Below are 15,857 nucleotides of genomic sequence, written 5' to 3'. Positions count from 1 at the left end.
AAAGAACTAGATTCCAGTATCATTCTTGCCACTTAGACCTACACGGGCCTGAATAAGTTCTTGAACATTGTGGGTTTCTGAGACCACAAGATTGTCTTGACAAGTGAATGTCATCATCAAGGTAGGAAACCAGGCACAGATTCTCAGGAAAAGCTTACCTACCCGGAAAATGCTTGTAGCTGAAATCATATGATAAGTAATTTTGGACTGGTCTGCCATTTAAAAACATCTGTGTCTTTGCTGTCTTCCACTGGTGAAAATAATGGGGACTTGTCTCTGGCAACATAGTCACCTGAAAACAAGCTAGTCAAGACAGCCAGTTGGTTGCATTTAAGATAAAGAGCATATGCTCCCATGCCTTTGATTGTAACCATTTGTTTACTGACCAGGTCTGTCCCCGCCTCCCCACCCCAGGCTCAGATATTTTAATTACACTGTAGAGGACTCTGTGTGGAAACTTGAGTGGGAGGGATAGGGTTCAGGGAACCTAGTGGTGTCTCAGTTCAGTTACTCAGTTGTGTCCGACTCTTTGCGACCCGATGGATTGCAGCACGCCAGGCCTCCCTGTCCATCACCAACTCCCAGAGTTTACTCAAACTCATGTCCATCGAGTCAGTGATGCCATCCAACCATCTCATCCTGTGCCATCCCCTTCTCCTCCTGCCCTCAATCTTTCCCAGCATCAGGGTTTTTTTCCCAATGAGTCAGCTCTTCACATCAGGTAGCCAAAGTATTGGAGTTTCAGCTTCACTTTCAGTCCTTCCAATGAATATTCAGGACTGATTTCCTTTAGGATGGACTGGTTGGATCTCCTTGCAGTCCAAGGGACTCTCAAGAGTCTTCTCCAACACCACAGTTCAAAAGCATCAATTCTTTGGCACTCAGCTTTCTTTATAGTCCATCTCTCACATCCATACATGACCACTGGAAAAACCATAGATTTGACTAGACGGACCTTTGTTGGCAAAGTAATGTCTCTGCTTTTTAATATGCTGTCTAGGTTTGTCATAGTTTTTCATAGTTTGTCATAGTTTTTCTTCCAAGGAGCAAGCATTTTTTATGGCTGCAGTCACCATCTGCAGTGATTTTGGAGCCTAAAAAAGTAAAGTCAGCCACTGTTTCCACTTTTTCCCCATCTATTTGCCATGAAGTGATGGGACTACTAGATGCCATGATCTTAGTTTTCTGAATGTTGAGTTTTAAGCCAACTTTTTTACTCTCCTCTTTCACTTTCATCAAGAGGCTCTTTAGTTCTTCTTCACCTTCTGCCATAAGCGTGGTGTCATCTGCATATCTGAGGTTGTTGATATTTCTCCCAGCAATCTTGATTCCAACTTGTACTTCATCCAGCCCAGGGTTTCTCATGATGTACTCCAGACTTGCCTGTGAGTGTCCAGGTGTCTCTGGTGGAGGCATGGGATCGGGGCACCATAGCAGTGTCTAGAGTTGTAATAATGAATCCCCAGAAAAAAACTGGGGCCCTGTCTCCTGGGGAGGGTGAGGATTGGGAGAAACACCTGAAATATTCAGTGCTGCAGAATATTCTTTGGAGCAGGTTTCCTCAGCTCTTCTTCCCATTCCCTCCCACTTTGCTCTTTGATCAAGAAAGCATCACCCTATTCCCGGGCGGCTCAGATGGTAAAGCGTCTGCCTACAGTGCAGGAGACCTGGGTTCTATCCCTGGGTCGGGAAGATCCCCTGGAGAAGGAAATGGCAACCCACTCCAGTATCCTTGCCTGGAAAATCCCATGGACGGAGGAGCTTGGTTGGCTACTGTCCATGGTGTCGCAAAGAGTCAGACACGACTGAGTGACTTCACTATCGCTATCCTTTAAGATAACAGACAAAACTAAATATCATGTTAAACAAATCAGGGCAGTAGGACTGTGTTGTTCTCTCTGCATGTGTCCTCTGCCCATCCTGGAGAAGGACGTGTATAGAGGCTGGTATACCTGTACCTGCTGGTGACCAGCTGCTTTCTTTTTTTCTACTGAGGTCCCACAGAGGAGATGTAAATTTAAACATCCCTGTTGGTCCTTAGCTGTGAGGACGTTTCCCGATCCACAAGAAACTACAGACCTCTATGCTTGTCTGGATTATTTGATTTAACTTTGTATTATGAAACCTTCAAACATATACATACACACAGAGAGAAAATAGTATAATAAATCCCCTTATATTCATTGCCCAGTTATCAACATTTTGCTAATATTATTTCATCTATTTTCATAAATACACACACATACTTACTTTTCCCCTCTGATGGAATATTTTTAAAGCAAACAGTAGACACTATGTTATTTTATCTGTAAGTAATTCCATATGTACTTCTAGCAGATGAAAAGTTTTTAAAGTACAGATGCTGTCTCATGTCACACCTAATGAGACTAAATACAATTCCTTTATTTCTTCTGCTTATCTTGCAAGCAGATGGGCTGACACAACTAAAGGTCTGTGGGTCGAGAGTCCCTCTCTCCACTGTCACTAACTCACTTCCTCTCACTGGGCCAGGGCCACATCATTTATAAAGTTAGGAGGGCTCTTCTGTTTCCCAAATCTTGATAGTTTCTGAGAATAGTTAGTGATATGGCTAGGATTTAGTCAAACTCAACCTGCTTGAAAGCAGTGGGAAAGAATAGATGGGCTCTTAAAGCCCCATTTGGATCATGCACTGTTAATAATCAGAATAGTAATATTTTCAGTAAATGAGAACACATCCATCATTTGTACGTTGAAGGTAATACATTGAAGTACACTGAGGCCCTACTTTTAGAGAATTTGCAAGAGAAAAGGCTGCCAAAATTCACTGTTAAAATGCAGTTTTAGTTTCAGCAGAATTCTGTTAGTCTCATCCTGTTCCACACCTTTTTTGGTCTTTCTGGTAATGGTTAGCAACAGGGGCAAAAATGTATTGAGCACTTACTGTCTCTCAGGCACTTGTTCTAGCTTCTCATAAGCAAGACTCCTTGGCCTTCACCACAGGTCTTTGCAGTAGCTCTTATTATTCCCGTGCAGGGACTGTTCCTAATGCATAGGTGGAGGTTTACTGTGAGGATATATAAATCCATGGAGTAGCCCTCATAGTCATCAAAAGAGTCCGAACTACAGTATTTAGATGTGAGTTCAAATACAAAAAAAAAAAAAAAAAAGAATGATCTCAGTTCATTTCCAAGGCAAACCATTCAGCATCACAGTAATACAAGTCTATACTCCAGCCACTGATGCCAAAGCAGCTGAAGTCAACTGGTTCTATGAAGATCTACAACATCTTCTATAACTAACACCAAAAAAAGATGTCCTTTTCATCATAGAGGGTTGGAATGCAAAAGCAGGAAGTCAAGAGATACTCAGAATAACAGGCAAGTTTGACCTTGGACTACAAAATGAATCAGGGCAAAGGTTAACAGAGTTTTGTCCAGAGAACATAGTGGTCATAGCAAACACCCTTTTCCAACAACACAAGAGACAACTCTACACATGGACATCACCAGATGTACATATCAAAATCAGATTGATTATGTTCTTTGCAGCCAAATATGGAGAAGCTCCATATAGTTAGTAAAAACAAGATTTGGAGCTGACCGAGGCTCAGATCATGAGCTCCTTATTGCAAAATTCAGGCTTAAATTGGAAAAAGTAGGGAAAACCACTGGGCCATTCAGATATGACCTAACTCAAATCCCTTATGATTATACAGTGGAGGTGATGAATTAGACTCAAGGGATTAGATCTGGTAGACAGAGTACCTGAATGACTATGGACAGAGGTTCATAACATTGTACAGGAGGCAGTGACCAAAGCCCTCCCAAAGAAAAACAAATGCAAGAAGGCAAAATGAGGAGGCTTTACAAATAGCTGAAGAAAGAAAGTGAAAGGCAAGGGAGAAAGGGAAAGATGTACCCAACTGAATGCAGAGTTCAAGAGAATAGCAAGGAGAGATGAAAAGGCTTTCTTAAATGAACAATGCAAAGAAATAGAGGAATACAATATAATGGGAAAAACTAGAGATCTCTTCAAGAAAATTGGAGATTTCAAGGGAACATTTCGTGTAAGGATGGGCGTGTTAAAGGACAGAAATGGTAAGGACCTAACAGAAGCTAAAGAGATTAAGAAGAGGTTGCAGGAATACACAGAAGAAGTGTACAAAACAGGTCTTAATGACCCAAATAACCACGATGGTGTGATCACTCACCTAGAACTGGACATCCTGGAGTGTGAAGTCAAGTGGGCCTTAGGAAGCATTACTATGAACAAAGCTAGTGGAAGTGATGGAATTCAAGCTGAGCTATTTCAGATCCTAAAGGATGATGCTGTGAAAGTGCTGCAGGACTGGAAAAGGTAGTTTTCATTCCAATCCCAAAGAAAGGCAATGCCAGAGAATGTTCAATTGCGCTCATATCACGTGCTAGCAAAGTTATACTCAAAGTCCTTCAAGCTAGGCTTCGACAGTACATGAACTGAGAACTTCCAGATGTACAAGCTGGGTTTCAAAGAGGCAGAGGAACCGGAGATCAAATTGCCAAGATTCATTGGATCATGGAGAAAGCAAGAGAATTCCAGAAAAATATCTACTTCTGTTTCGTTGACAACACTAAAGTCTTTGACTGTGGGGATCATGACAAACTGTGGAAAATTCTTCAGGAGATGAGAATACCAGACCACCTTACCTGTCTCCTGAGAAACCTGTATGCTGGTCAAGAAGCAACAGTTAGAACCAGACATGGAACAACTGACTGTTTCAGGGTTGGGAAAGGAGTATGACAAGGCTGTATATTGTCACTCTGCTTATTTAATTTCTGTGCACAGTACATCATGTGAAATGCTGGGCTGGATGAATCACAAGCTGGAATTAAGATTGCTGGGAGAAATACCAACCTCAGATATGTAGATGATACCAGTCTAATGGCAGAAAGTGAAGAGGAACAAAAGAGCCTTTTGATGAGGGTGAAAGAAGAGAGTGAAAAAAGCTGGCTTGAAACTCAACATTCAGAAAACTAAGGTCATGGCATCCGGTCCCATCACTTCATGGCAAATAGAAGGGGAAAAAGTGGAAGCAGTGACAGATTTTATTTTCTTGGGCTCCAAAATCACTGTGGATGGTAACTGCAGCCATGAAATTAAAAGACGCTTTCTGCTTGGAAGGAAAGTATGACAAATCTAGACAGCATATTAAAAAGCAGAGACATCGCTTTGTTGCCAAAGTCCATATAGTCAAAGCTACAGTTTTTCCAGTAGTCATGTATGGATGTGAGAGTTGGACCATAAAGACTTGAACCCCAAAGAACTGATGCTTTTGAATTATGGTGCTGGAGAAGACTCTTGAGAGTCCCTTCGACAGCAAGGAGATCAGAGCGGTCAGTCCTAAAGAAGCTCCAATACTTGGGCCACCTGATGCGAAAAGCCAACTCCTTGAAAAAGACCCTGCTGCTGGGAAAGATTGAAGGCAAAAGGAGAAGGGGGTGAAAGAGGATGAAATGGTTAGGTAGCATCACTGACTAAATGGACATGAATTTGAGCAAACTCCGGGAGATAGTGGAGGACAGAGGAGCCTGGTGTGCTGCAGTCCACGGGGTCCGCAAAGAGTTGGACACAATTTACTGAGTGAACAGCAGCAATAAATCCGTAACCATGTGTCCTTTCTCCACACGCCTTGTGAGAACTGGGCTTTGTGAGGATCTTCTGCCCCACTAATCTTCATTTAATTCCCCTCCCTGCAGCACGTTGTCACCTAGCGCGCCCCTGCTGACAGGCCCTCTGTAAGTCTTCATCTGAATGACAGCCCTGGAAGATCAAGCTGTGGTCTCAAAGGGGAAGGAGGATCTACAGATTATGTCCTCAGCATGTGCAGTCACTCCGCTGGCAGCTCTCAGGGCCGCTTTTATGTTGCCTCAACAAAGAGAAGGGCTGCCAAGAGGGTGTAATGTTCCGTTCAGAATGCTCCAGGCTGGCAGCGGCGAGGACAGGGCAGACACGAGGCAGAAGGAAAAATGCCCACCTCAGCCGGCCCATCTCCTCTTACCCTTAGCTGTGTCTGGCAGTCTTTGTTTGAGAATCTTCCTGTGTTCTTTATAGACTCTTGGAGGTGTCAGCTGAGGAGAGAGGCGGAGGAAAGGGGAGTGTGGGCAAGCTGGCTGGAGGTCAGATCATTTTGCCATAACCAGCAGGCAGTTTCTTTCACAAATCATTGAGCCCCGGGTAGCCATTATCATCCCAACTGCTCCCTATTAGCTAGCCAGACTCTCGAGGCCCTGAGAGTAAGAGAAGTGGAATTCCTTTTCCTTTGAACTCTCGCTCTCTGAATACCGCTCATAGTGGGTTTGCGTAGCATGCATCATTAGCAAAGCTTATTGATATACACTACTGTGTTTCTCAATACTCTTAGAGATTATTGTAACCTGGCCTCGTTAATAAGAAAACAAAAAACACCGAAAAGTTTTCAGTTCAAAGAAAAAACAAAACAAAGGCTCAGAGACATAAATTTACAGTCTCAAAGGTATCAATTGAATGAGATGGGAGCCAGGCTTATAAAATGGGACTTCTGACTTAAAGTCCTGTGCCTTTTCCAGATACTTTATACTTTCCAGATACATTATAGCATGCTTTTCCAGATACTTAGCCAGCTTCCTATAGGATGGGGTACAGGTGGGGAGGATGGGGTGCTAGCCAGGTGACCTGTTCTTTGGTGGTAGGAGGCACACAAAAAACCTGAGCTTCCTCCGTTGGCTTCTCTGAAGGTCCCATGCTGCTCGCTTCCTCTTACCATCATCTTAGCGACCAGTTAGTGACCATATTGCCTTAAAAATCATTGCCGTGAAATCCAAAAGCTTCGGGAAACAATCATTGTAAAGGCATCGCTGTGAGGGGAAGCCTGAGAGGGTTTAGAGGCCACCCTCCCCAGCTCCGGCTCCGCACTCACAGCAGGGCAGGCATCCTGCCGCTTATTTCTCCTCATGCAAAGCTGAAGAGAGAGGGAGTAAATGGTGCATTTCCGCTAAGGATACCTGGAAAGTTGAAACCTTACAAGTTTCCTCTTTAGGTAAAAGCAGGTTAGGGATCCAGGCCACATTCAGGCCTTCAGAACTGAAATGTTTCTGTCACTAGTAATTTTTCACCACTAAAAGGGTTTCAGGTGATTCTGAGGTAATGCGTTTTGGGCAGCTTAGAGTATTCTAACCTTGAAACAGTCTTTGAAAATCTGTTCCTTCCAGCTGGGATGCCAGTGACATCCCTGATCCAGGGGAGTGACCAGACCTTACCTGCTTCAATTGGAGCAGAGTTTAAAAAATATTTGATTAATTTTTAAACCAAGGATTATACATTCATCATAGAAAAATCCTATAAAATACAGCAAAATTCCACCACTCCAAAATTACTACTATTAACATTTAAAAAAATATGTACTGTATGCATAAGTATAAACATATATCTATACACACACATGCATGAACCCTATTAGTGTTTTTATTAAGGATACTATTTTGTGCCCATATAACCCCTTTGCTCAGTCACTTCAGTTGTGTCTACTCTTTGTGACCCTATGGACTGTAGCCCACCAGGCTCCTCTGTCTATGGGATTCTCCAGGCAAGATTACTCAAGTGGGTTGCCTTGCCCTTCTCCTGGGGATCTGCCCAATCCAGGGATCAAACCCACATCTCCTGCGTTACAGGAGGATTCTTTACTGCTGAGCCACTGGGGAAGCCCATATAATCCCTTAATACATTTTATTTTTTCCCATGTCAATATATAAACTTCTACTTCACTATTTTTAATGGTACCATGTTATACCATCATATAGAGTACCATAATTTGCTTATTTTAAACTGAAATATTTAGCTCATACAAGGAAATACACAGAATTACCATAGTTTGTTTAATCTCTACCACCTTGAGAATTCCCTTCCCTGGAAGCATATAGTAATTTCAGTAACCAATATTTGAATTTGACTTAATAGTTTACAGTGAGTTTGCACATACATTATTTCATTTGATCCTCACTACTATCTTAAGGTTGGTATCAAGATTATCATTTTCCTCAATTTATGGATGAACTGAAAAAATTCTCAAAGAGGCTAAATGATTTATCTAGTGTCATGAATCCAGTTAATGTCATAGGGATGGCTGGATCCAGAGACAGGCGTGACCCCTGGGGCAGGATAGAGCTCTGCTGCAGGGAGTCAGGACCAAAGGAGTGGCCCTGGCATGCTCCTCTCTCCCCCACGCCCTGCTCACCTCAGCTTGTATTATGTATGTTGACAATATTTTTTTCATGACTGCCTCCCTTATGACCCTTTGTGCTTTCTGAGGGCAGACTTACGTCTTCATTTCTCTCCCTGTGTATTGCCTACCACAAGGCTTGGTGCACAATAAATGTTCAGTTACTATTTGCTGGGTCAGTGTGGAAGTGAGTGAGTGACGGAAGGAAGGAAAGAAAGGTGTTATAAACATAAGCAAATTGCAGAGGCTGGATTTTGATAGCTTGCTTTCTCAATGGCTCTATTTTCAATTCAGACATTTCAGTGAGAACCCATCTTGGTGTTTTTGAGTTTTTATACTTCTGCAGGTTTTGGTCACCTGTACAAAGTTCACACGTTGATGCATAGAAAAGCATATTCAAAACCAAGGGTAGAGAGAAACCTGTTTGCATACTAGATCCTTTTGCCTTTTCTGTGTCTCCCACTCGGCCCCAGCTGGAATGAACCAGGCTGTGCTTAAAGAAGCTTCCCAAGTTTCTTCTATGATATCCCTCATTTGCAACTGCTTTATATTTATGGTATTTATGATATATCTCATTTTGAACTGCTTGTAAAAACAACCGCTTAGCTTAGCAGCTATAGCATAGTTTATGAGAGCTGTTTGAAGTGCTATTATTGTTGACTGTAAAAGCTGGATAGCAAAATTAGAAGAAATTTTGAAACAAACGTCATTCAAATCCCATCACCTAACAAGGCAACTTTTTTATCTTTTCATAATCCCCTTGAGGTCTTGTCCATGTGCACACATTCATTTTCCTCATCATTGTTACAGGGAGCATGCAGCATTTTTCTTTGCCTTTTCCACTTAACATTATTGCAAGAACCCGTTTTTCCCTGTTTTTCTGCATAGTCTTTGTAATGATCTTTTTAATGACTGCATAATCCCCTATTGAGTTGATGTACCGAAATGTACTTATACAGCCCCCTTTGTTTGCCATTGAAGATGTTTCTGATCTTCCACTAATCCATAAGCCTGCAGTGAAGACTGTCAGGGGTAGAACTTCTGAGGATTTCCTTAGAAGACACTCCCCTGAGCAGGACTGCAGGGCCTGAGCAGCACCGGGAGTGAGGCTGTCTCGCCGCTGCTCCAGAGGCTGTTCCCATTTATGTCCAGCAGTTGATGGGTTTACTAGTTTCAGGGCCACCTCACTGGTACAGGGTATTGTTTAAATTTTTTGTTTGCTAATTTAGTAGAAGTAAAATGGTACTTCAGAGTTGCTTTATTTTGCATTTCTTTGATTATTAAAAGAAATTAACATTTTCCCCTGTGGTTACTCTTTGTATTTCCTTGGATATGAGTTGTCTGCCTATTTCAGTAAATTAAGGTCTTGATTTTTTTTTAATCAAACCCAGTTAAATCTTTACACACAATAGCTATTGAATTTTTTGTATATGATTTATATATTTCCCAGTATTGTGTTTGCCTTTTAATTTTAGGCATCTATTTGTAGTATAAAACTTACTATTTTTGTAACCAAATCTGTCAGTGTTTTTGTGGGTTTTTGTTTTTTTTTTTCTGTTGCTTTGAAGCTTAGAAAGCTATTCCCCCTCTGGAGAGCTGATAAATATTTAATTCTGCCTTCTGTTATTTTAAATTCTTTAATTCATCTGGATTGTATTGGGAGTATAAACCGAGTTGCAAATTACATTTTATTGCTAATCAGTCATTCCAACCCTTTTCTTCTGTGCTCTTTCTCAGGAATCATACACCAGATGAAAGGTGATTATGACACTGCACTGAAACTCCACAAGACCCACTTGTGCATCGCCCAGGAGCTGAGTGACTACGCGGCCCAGGGCCGCGCCTATGGAAACATGGGCAACGCCTACAATGCTCTGGGCATGTACGACCAGGCGGTCAAGTACCACCGGCAGGAGCTACAGATCTCCATGGAAGTGAACGACCGTGCCTCACAGGCATCCACGCACGGGAACCTCGCTGTGGCCTACCAGGCGCTGGGCGCCCACGACCGGGCCCTGCAGCACTATCAAAACCATTTGAACATCGCCCGGGAGCTGCGAGACATCCAGAGCGAGGCGCGGGCTCTCAGCAACCTGGGCAACTTCCACTGCTCTCGAGGGGAGTACGTCCAGGCCGCCCCCTATTACGAACAGTACCTCCGGCTTGCTCCTGACCTTCAAGACATGGAGGGAGAAGGGAAGGTCTGCCACAACCTCGGCTATGCCCATTACTGCCTTGGAAATTACCAGGAGGCGGTAAAGTACTATGAGCAGGATCTGGCCCTGGCCAAAGACCTTCACGACAAATTGAGTCAAGCAAAAGCTTACTGCAACTTGGGCTTGGCGTTCAAGGCTCTGCTGAATTTCAGCAAAGCTGAAGAGTGTCAAAAGTACCTACTGTCCCTAGCCCAGTCCCTGAATAATTCCCAGGCTAAATTTAGAGCCCTGGGGAACCTGGGCGATATATTCATCTGTAAAAAAGATATCAATGGTGCAATAAAATTCTATGAGCAGCAGCTGGGCTTGGCTCACCACGTGAAGGACAGGAGACTGGAGGCCAGTGCATATGCAGCCCTGGGCACTGCATACCGAATGATCCAGAAACACGACAAGGCCTTGGGCTATCACACACAGGAGCTGGAAGTATATCAGGAGCTGAGTGACCTGCCGGGAGAGTGCAGAGCTCATGGGCACCTGGCCGCAGTCTACATGGCCCTGGGGAAGTACACAATGGCCTTCAAGTGTTACGAAGAGCAGCTGGATCTAGGGCAGAAGCTGAAGGACCCAAGTCTCGAAGCCCAGGTCTATGGCAACATGGGCATCACAAAGATGAACATGAATGTGATGGAAGAAGCCATCGGCTACTTCGAGCAGCAGCTGGCCATGCTGCAGCAGCTGAGTGGGAACGAGTCTGTGCTTGACAGGGGCCGGGCCTATGGCAACCTGGGGGACTGCTACGAGGCCCTGGGTGACTACGAGGAAGCTATCAAGTACTATGAACAGTATTTATCTGTTGCCCAGAGTCTGAATCGCATGCAAGACCAAGCCAAGGCTTACCGAGGCCTGGGAAATGGACACAGGTAAAAATGGCAGAGGACAAGTGTGGTTAGTAAACCTGCACCAGGGCAGCTGGTGCATCCACACGGCAGCGCACTGACTGCAGAGCAGCTCCATACGCTGCTCATTTGCCTCCTCCAGTGATTCTGTGAGTTTAGCAGGGGTATTTCTACCCTGTGTCATGGAGGAAGAAACTAAGGCCCAGAGTTTGTGTCCAAGATTACACAGCTTGAAAGGGACAGCTGAGAGTTTAACGCATGACCCTCTGACTCCAAACCCAGTGCCTTTTTGACTACATCATAATAAGCAGACTAAAAGAATAGGAAGGGGAAAGATGAATGAATCGATCTCACTTATCTTTTCTGATTGCCCCTCACATTATATGAATGTGTTCATTAATATAACATCTCTACCCACCAATTACTTGGACCCCATATTGTTGCTTTTAGGGAAAGCCACCTCAAAAGAGGGGAGTGAATGAGCACATACTATCATCGTGCTAGGCACCTTGTGTAGATATCTTGTTTAATATTTATTGCAGTTGTGTATTAGTCTACATTTATCATTATTGGCTACAGGATGTGGGATTTATCAGCATCCAGAAACTGAAGCTCAGGGAAAGGAATCCATGTCCTACACAGCTGGTTTGGTCTGCTGCCGGAGTCCACGCCCTTCTCCTTCTTATCGTGTCATCTCTTAGCAGCATAGCAAGACACACTGTTGGCCAAGGCACTGCTTTCCTCCTGGGTGTGGGGAACCCAAGAAGGTGTCTGTGTTTGCAGAATATATGGCCTCTCCAGACAGGGGATTAGGGCTCCTGGAGAGGAGGAAGGGCAAGGGTCAGACTAAATCATCACCCACAGAGTGCTCTGAGAAGCTCAGGATGAAAGATTTATCGCCATTGTAAAGTGATTTCAAAAACATAGTCTGTGCAGTAGTGGAAATTGGGAGGCCCAAAGAACCAAATAGTTCACTTGCTATCATTGTGCCTATTAATATATTTTATGTTTCCTCTGGGGTGTATATCCCATTGAATCTCAGGCTCTTGGGAAGGTCACTAAGGGATGACTCTTGAATTGCTTTCCAGATTATGAAATTCCCCTGCATCTCACTCTAAGGGCACATGATAGATTTTAGCTAGAAGAGGAGTTAAGAGCTTCTATAGTAAGTGACAGTGACAAATGCTTTTCATTTTCTCAGGGGCTTTAGCATGTCTGCACCTGCACAAAATAATATCATTGCTTTTCTGTCTACATCCCCACAGGGCAATGGGGAGCTTGCAGCAAGCCCTGGTGTGCTTTGAAAAGAGGCTTGTGGTCGCCCATGAGCTCGGGGAGGCCTTTAATAAAGCCCAGGCCTATGGCGAGCTGGGAAGTCTGCACAGCCAATTAGGAAATTATGAACAAGCCATTTCCTGCCTTGAACGCCAGCTGAACATTGCTAGAGAGATGAAGGACCGAGCTCTGGAAAGTGACGCGGCCTGTGGCCTGGGGGGTGTGTACCAGCAGATGGGGGAGTACGATACAGCCCTGCAGTACCACCAGTTGGATCTGCAGATTGCTGAGGAGACCAACAACCCCACGTGCCAGGGCCGGGCCTACGGGAACCTGGGCCTGACCTACGAGTCCCTGGGCACCTTCGAGAGAGCCGTGGTCTATCAGGAACAGCACTTGAGCATCGCTGCACAGATGAACGACTTGGTGGCCAAGACAGTGTCTTACAGCAGCCTTGGAAGGACGCATCACGCTCTGCAGAACTACTCCCAGGCAGTCATGTACTTGCAGGAAGGTAAGTGGAAAGGTCTGTGCAGCTTCTCGGTCTACTCTGAGTCTGAGCTCACAGTCTGCCCAGGAGGAAATGCACTCATGTGAGTGACCATCTCGACCTGGAGTGAGGATTCAGAGGCTACATCATCAGTTCAACTCCAAAACCACGGTGTCCCCCCGTGGGTGCTCCATAAGAGTTCACAGTTCTTTCCGCTCTCCTGGATGCATTACCCAGCTTGTCTCACTCTGCTAGCCAGCTGTCCAGGGAGCTGACACCCTCCTTGCCTTTCAGAGCCCTCCACTGAATGAAAAACACCTTCTCCACAAGATGAAGTTAGATCTTAGCGTGTACAGTTTAATGCTCTGCATCAGGAAATGCGCAGCGGTTCTGAGCCCGTTGTGCACTAGACAATACCTGAGCTGCGTCAGCACTGTGTACAAGTCCATTTCAGGGTGGTGCCAGGCTCTAATCCAGTAGCATCTAAGAGTCGCTCAAGCCGTCAGCCAGGTTTCCCAGCATTGGTTACCTGAGGGGCTGGGCTGGCGCCACAGTGCGCTCTCTTCAGGCCGGCCCAGAAAGTGCCTGCTTCCCTCACTTCCCCTGGCCCTGTTCCCTCTCTGGCAGAGGCTCCATGCGGCTACCTGCACACAGGTGGTCCTGCGGTGCTTCCTCCCTCACCACGCAGAAGCCCTGCAGCAGTGTGTTTGCCCTCCACTCTGAAAACCCTCCTGGAAAGCACTTCTCACAGGACCATGGCGTGTTACCACTTGGGAGGGAGCATAGCAGACGCAGTGTTCTTGGCTCTTGAGTAAAAGGAAAGGGGTACTGATTTCCAGCAAAAACGCTCATGTGTGGTTTCCAAAAAACTTTCCATACGTAGTTTATCTAATTGGATTTAATTCTCTTAGTAACCCTGAGAGGTGTATATTTTCATTCCCATTGGCAGCTAAGTGACCTGAGGCTCAGAGTGCAGTGGCTTGATCCTGACCGTGTGGTCAGTCAGTGGTGGCGTGGAACCACATGAGACCCCATGCAGCCTCCTAGAGCCTAGAGCCAGGCTGGCGCAGTCACGTCCATGATCACTCCTGAGCCCCAGCTGGGAGCTGGGAGAGAGGCAATGCACGGAGCGGAGAACGGGCCAGCGGCCAATGGTCAGGGTGGTCCTCTGCGCAGACCAGGTCTTGCCCTGGCCTGCAGGCTGAGAGGTTACTGGGAGGCTGTAAGCTACTCCCCAGATATTATTTGGCTCCCACTCAATGGGAGCTCTGCCTCAATGCATTAAATATGAGAGTTGGCTTTTGGTTTCCTAAAACTAGACTGTGGTAAAATTCTAACAGACTGGGGGCAGTTTTCAGTTGAATATGTGAAAACTATTAAATTCAGACCTAGCGTATGACAACCTTTCAGCTGTGTTCTTTGGTTTTTCCTGAAATTTTATTTCCTAGAAGCAGCTGCTTTGCCTGAGATATTGTAACATAATTCTATATTTATGGAAAGCTGTTTTTTTTTTATTATTGTAATTTTAAGTCTTGCAGAGATCTAAATTCGTATTGTGGCGTTGCCACGGTGTCTTTTCAGTGAATGTGGTCTACCCCAGAGCCTGATGTTCCTCTTGGGCCCATCTAGACGCCTCTTCACGAGTTGTTATAGGTGCAGGACCCTATTGGACACTTTCTGAGTGCTGTGAGTTGGGTCTTCAGCCTCTTTTAAAGAGGGAACAGTTCAGTTGGAAACCACTTTAGTTCTCTTTCCTGACTTTCAGAAGGGGCTGTGGACTAGCGTCACACCGCCCATGTGCAATAGAATCTCATAGGTGGGCCTGGTCAGAGTCCTTTGAACAAGCTCTGTGGGTTGTATAGTTACCCTTGATTGAAACCACTGGTCTCATCCAGTTTTTTTCTCTTTTTGCAAATAAAGCAAGGGAGCTAGAGCCCACTCGGCTCCAGGAGAGCCGGATGGCTGGGTCAGATCCTCAGAGCAGAAGCAGGTAGAAACTGGGACAGCACAGATGTCGTGTCTACCCTGTTTGCTCTTCACTGTTGAACTTCTGACCATGGGGCCAGGGAGGGTCCCCACTATGGGATCCAGCAGGGAGCATGGTCAAGTCCCTGCTTGCACAGAACATACCTTCTGGAGAAGCTGCCACAGTGAACTTCCAGCTCAGAGGCCCCAGCCTAGCAAGGAGAGCAATCCTGAAGAGTGAATAGGGCTAGCTGGTTGAAGGTTAAAACAACCAGCCTCCTCCTGGTTTTCACCCAAGAACCATTTTTCGATTTCTGTTCCTACTCTATGAAGTATTTTAAAATGTGAATAATTTGCAAGTACATATTGTTTTTGTTACCCAGTGACATGATTTAAATGTAAAATGCTGTTGCTAAGTTTTCTGAGTTATGTGCTTTTTGAGATACATGATATTTTATGGAGCTTGAACCCAAATCTCACTTTTATTAGCCTCTCAACTGACTCGATTCTTTTCCAGAAGTCTGAAACTCAGTGCGCCCAGCATGCTCAGGGGCAGATTCCCACTCACCCTGATTCAGATTATAAAGAGGAAGTCCTTCCTTTGTGTGTACAGTTGTAGCACGGGGGCCTTCCTGCCGTCTCGGCACAAGCTGACTTCTCAGTACAGAGAGCAGGGTAACGAGGGCAGAGTGATGCTGAGAACTGCTTAGTGACCCACACAATAAAAGGTTGCCTTCAGATTTGACTTGCTCAAAGCCCTGGAGGTTGCCAGTGTCCTGAAATCCAGAAGCTTGCTGTGAGTAAGTGCCCCAAACTGCTGGTGCCTATCCGAAGGCCAGTAGAATGAGGACAGTCTC

The 15,857-nt window shown here is 45.0% G+C and overlaps 1 protein-coding gene across 1 annotated transcript in view; it reads left to right on the top strand.

Moving 5' to 3' along the window:
• The window catches only part of TTC28 (tetratricopeptide repeat domain 28), a 410,194-nt gene that overhangs the window by 304,119 nt on the left and 90,218 nt on the right, over positions 1–15,857 (top strand). The window contains exons 6-7 of the mRNA XM_086348496.1: positions 9,953–11,294; positions 12,536–13,059. Coding sequence (XP_086204622.1) covers positions 9,953–11,294; positions 12,536–13,059 — 1,866 coding nt within the window. The remainder of the gene's footprint in view (positions 1–9,952; positions 11,295–12,535; positions 13,060–15,857) is intronic.

This window comes from Bos grunniens, chromosome 17, assembly GCF_055505025.1.
Source record: "Bos grunniens cultivar Pamir isolate PY7600 chromosome 17, Bosgru_T2T1.0, whole genome shotgun sequence".
Taxonomy (NCBI): domain Eukaryota; kingdom Metazoa; phylum Chordata; class Mammalia; order Artiodactyla; family Bovidae; genus Bos; species Bos grunniens.
The sequence above is the reverse complement of the archived record's forward strand: the minus strand, read 5'-3'. Positions and strand labels throughout refer to the sequence as shown.